Here is a 3681-nt window from a genome sequence, read left to right as displayed (position 1 = left end):
GAGATAAATAGATTGTTGTTTTTGTTTTGCTTTGTTATATATTCTTTGTAGCCACCTCCTTATGGTTAAATCCACTGACTTTCTCAGGCTTACTTCTAGTATACCTCTGAAGCAGCTGACTGTATTGACTGCTGGCTAAACCCTCACACCAGTAGGGGGCGTTTGACTTTCCATAGAGAAATAGTGAGAGTTGAGTGGAGAGGTCAAAGGCCACATACTGTTACTCTGTGCTGACTGAGGTAAAACAGGTCAGAGAGTGCTTTCCTTAGAATGGCTGTAAATTTTAATGACCCAGCCTGTGGCTTCTTTCAGCGAGAGGTTGTAGATTTCATAAATAACCAAATATATCGAAATGGAGTTAGTCAGTACTTCCACATGATGCAGATGTGTGAGTCCTGGGGTGATATGGAAGAGAAGCTGCGGGACATCCTGACTGACTCAGCAATATCGAGAGACATCAAGGAGGCTTGTGCCTGGGGCACCCTGGCCCTCGTAGTGCGCTTCGCAAGGAGGCAGAAGAAGGAGGATAGAGAAAAGGTAAAAATGCTCCAGGATCAGCTCGAGGAGCAGAAGCTGTTCACTCATGCTTTGGTAGGGGTGGTGAATAGACTCAGGGCTAAGCAAAAAAGAGAAAAAGAAAATGCCCAGTTCCAACTTCAGCAAAGTCTCACACTCCTTCATGGAGTGGAGGAAGAGCGAAATTTACTCAGGAATGCACTTCTTCGGGTGTTAAGCAGTCAGTCTCAGAAGCAGGAAAGAACTGAGGAATTGGAGAAGGGAAAGGAGACACAGACATTAGGCACTCTTGCTTTTGCTCGTGAGGCAGCAAGTTATCGGACAAGGGAGAAGGCAGTGAAGGGAGCAGGCCAGGAGACTGCGGCTACTCGGGAGACTACAGCTATAGTGGGAGAGGCAAAGGAGGGGAAAGTGATTTCTGTGTGGGGGAGTGACCAGGAATTACCTGTTTTTCCTTGCTCTGACGTCCTGGGAGCCTGGCCCCAGGCTGGTCAACTGCTACATCTTAGTCTCTCCAAATCCTCTTACTCATTCCTACCTACATTTTCTCTCCCAAGAGCAGCAGCAGAAGCTGCAACAGTTCCTTTTATGAAAAATTCCCTAACTAGCTGGAAGGGTAAGCATCTCCATACCAGGAAGTTCTTGCCAGAAAGGTTTAAGCAACATCCTGGCCTCTCTCGCTCTGCAAAAGGTACCATCAGGCGCAGAGTGGGGGACTGGGACTGTGGCCAGTGTTGCTCGGTGAATTACTCATGGCGAAAGATGTGTTTTAAATGTAAAAAATCCCGGTACCCAGAGGAACGTCGAGGCTCTGCCCCCAATTAGGGGACTTACTGAATTCTCACAAATTCATTTCCTGACGTTCTCTTCTGATTGGAAATGGAACAATAGCATGTTCTTGATTAGATATTATATAAAAACAGAGAAGCAAAAAGAAATAAGATATAAAGATCATCTTTAACCTTGCCACTCAGAAACAGTTAACAATTTTACCTGTTTACTTCTAGCTCTGAGTATAACTACAAATATGAGTTATAATAAATAGTTATATTAGTTTTCTTGTGAAATAGAATCGTTTTGAAAATTAAGTTTATAACTTGCTTAAAAATGTTCTTTTATTGATTTGATGAAATTTAGAAAATACAGGGAAAAAGTACAAATAAGAGAATAAAAATCCCACAAACTGCCATCACCCAGAAGCAATCCTTAGAGCTCAATTTTGCCAGTCTCCTATTGTTGTGCAGACAGACATACACACATACAAACACATATGGACATGCATGCACAGACCTGCTATTTTTATTTTTAAAATGGAATCAAACTGTATGTATATTTTGGGAATCTACTTTAAAAATTACATTCATTTAAATTTGGAAAATTCAGGGACACACATGTGTACCCATAAAATGCTAATCCAACCACCTGGAGACAATGTCTTCCAATATTGCATATATTTTCAACCCTTTTTGGCTGTGTGTATGTGTGTGTGTGTACATATATATATATATGTACACACACACACATATATATGTTGTTACTAAAATTAACTCTTTTTTCTTATTTTTAAAGTAAAAAACTGAAAGTAAGAAACAGCAGGGAAGCAAAAAGAAGAAAATAAGTTTTATGCATAATCTTATTATTCAGAAAACTATTATTTTATCTATATACATATTATTTTAAAAAATAATATGTATATATATGTAAATAATATGTATATATATTTCTTTATATTATTCCCCATCTTTTTGGGGGGTACTGTTTATTAAATTTGGCTATTCATTTCTTAAATGGGTTTGCTAGAGATTAGTTTTGATTTTTTTCTTTCTTTGGTCCATTCAAAGAACCAGCTCCTGATTTTATTTATTAGTTCTATTATTTATGCACTGTCAAATTCATTGATTTTTCTCCAATTTCTTCTGTTTTCTTGAGGATTTGTTATTTTATTTTATTTTATTTTATTTTAGTGAGGAAGATTCGCCCTGAGCTAGCATCTGTGCCAATCTTCCTCTATTTTGTATGTGAGTCATTGCCACAGTACGGCTGATGTGTGGTGTAGGGCTGCGCCCAGGATCCAAACCCACAAACTTGAGCCGCCAAAGTGGAATGCACCCAACTTAACCACCAGGCCACGGGGCCAGCCCCTGTTGTTGTTATTTTGTTTGCATTATAAGTTTTTGATTTTATGCTCAGTTCATTTATGTTCATTCTTTTTTTGTGTAATGTTTAAAGATGAGAAATTTCTATCAAGTGCAACTTGGTCTTTATACCATAAAATGTGTATGTATGTATATATATACACACACACATATGTATATATATACATATATATATAAATTTTCAAAGTGTGTGTGTGTATGTATGTAGGTATTGTGTATATGTGTGTGTGTGTGTGTATATATATATACACACACACACGTATTTTTTTTCCTACTTTGGAATTCTAATCTGATGCTCCTAATTAGAACGGTAAAAATTGAGAGGGGGGGAATTTTACTTGGTAATTTTTTTAACCAGGTTTTCTGACTACATTTCAACTCTGTGGTGGCAGTGCAATTACCACAGACTGCAAAATTGGGAGAACAAGCATGGCATATTTTAATCCATGCAAAGATTAGGACATTTGCACTACATTTTTTATGAAAATAACTTTCTGAATCTTCTGTGTTTATTTTAATATGGAACAAAACCTGAAATACATAAAAATATCTCCAATTGTTGTATCGTTGTTAGGGAGTACTTAATGTAAGGTGAAAGTGTAAAAATAATTAGAATATACTGTAATCCAATTTGTGCATTTTAAGCCATCGATGTGAAAATTTATAACAAACTATGGAAATGAATCCATATGAACTTACTGCTTGAAAAGTTTAAAAGTTGTAATAGTAAAAACATTTTTTCTATTTATTCTTGATATGAATGTCATTGTGTTTTCTGAGATTTTAGGTTGCTGTGAGGGATTTTAAGATAATGAAACACTCTGGTAATGCATCAAGTCTGTATATATGTAAGAGCCACTGAAACATTTATTTTCACTACTCAAAATTATATGTGGGGGCAACATATAGTTATTCATATAGTTATTAGAATAGAATAACACTATTACACAGTTATGATGGGAAAAAGACTGTGTTCAAATTTAGGGACTTAAATAAAGAAATATAGGTC

The 3681-nt window shown here is 36.5% G+C and overlaps 1 protein-coding gene across 1 annotated transcript; it reads left to right on the top strand.

Annotated features, from left to right (window-relative positions):
- Positions 1-270: 270 nt before the first annotated feature.
- On the top strand, positions 271-1341 carry LOC131400342 (testis-expressed protein 13A-like). Its single transcript, XM_058535103.1, has one exon. The coding sequence runs from the start codon at positions 271-273 to the stop codon at positions 1339-1341; it is 1071 nt and encodes a 356-aa protein (XP_058391086.1).
- The last annotated feature ends 2340 nt before the right edge of the window (positions 1342-3681 follow it).

This window comes from Diceros bicornis, chromosome X (assembly GCF_020826845.1).
Source record: "Diceros bicornis minor isolate mBicDic1 chromosome X, mDicBic1.mat.cur, whole genome shotgun sequence".
Lineage (NCBI taxonomy): Eukaryota > Metazoa > Chordata > Mammalia > Perissodactyla > Rhinocerotidae > Diceros > Diceros bicornis.
The sequence above is the reverse complement of the archived record's forward strand: the minus strand, read 5'-3'. Positions and strand labels throughout refer to the sequence as shown.

Excerpts from the sequence above, each read along its gene's own strand:
- LOC131400342 (XM_058535103.1), top strand. The coding sequence starts at position 271 with ATGGCTGTAAATTTTAATGACCCAGCCTGTGGCTTCTTTCAGCGAGAG.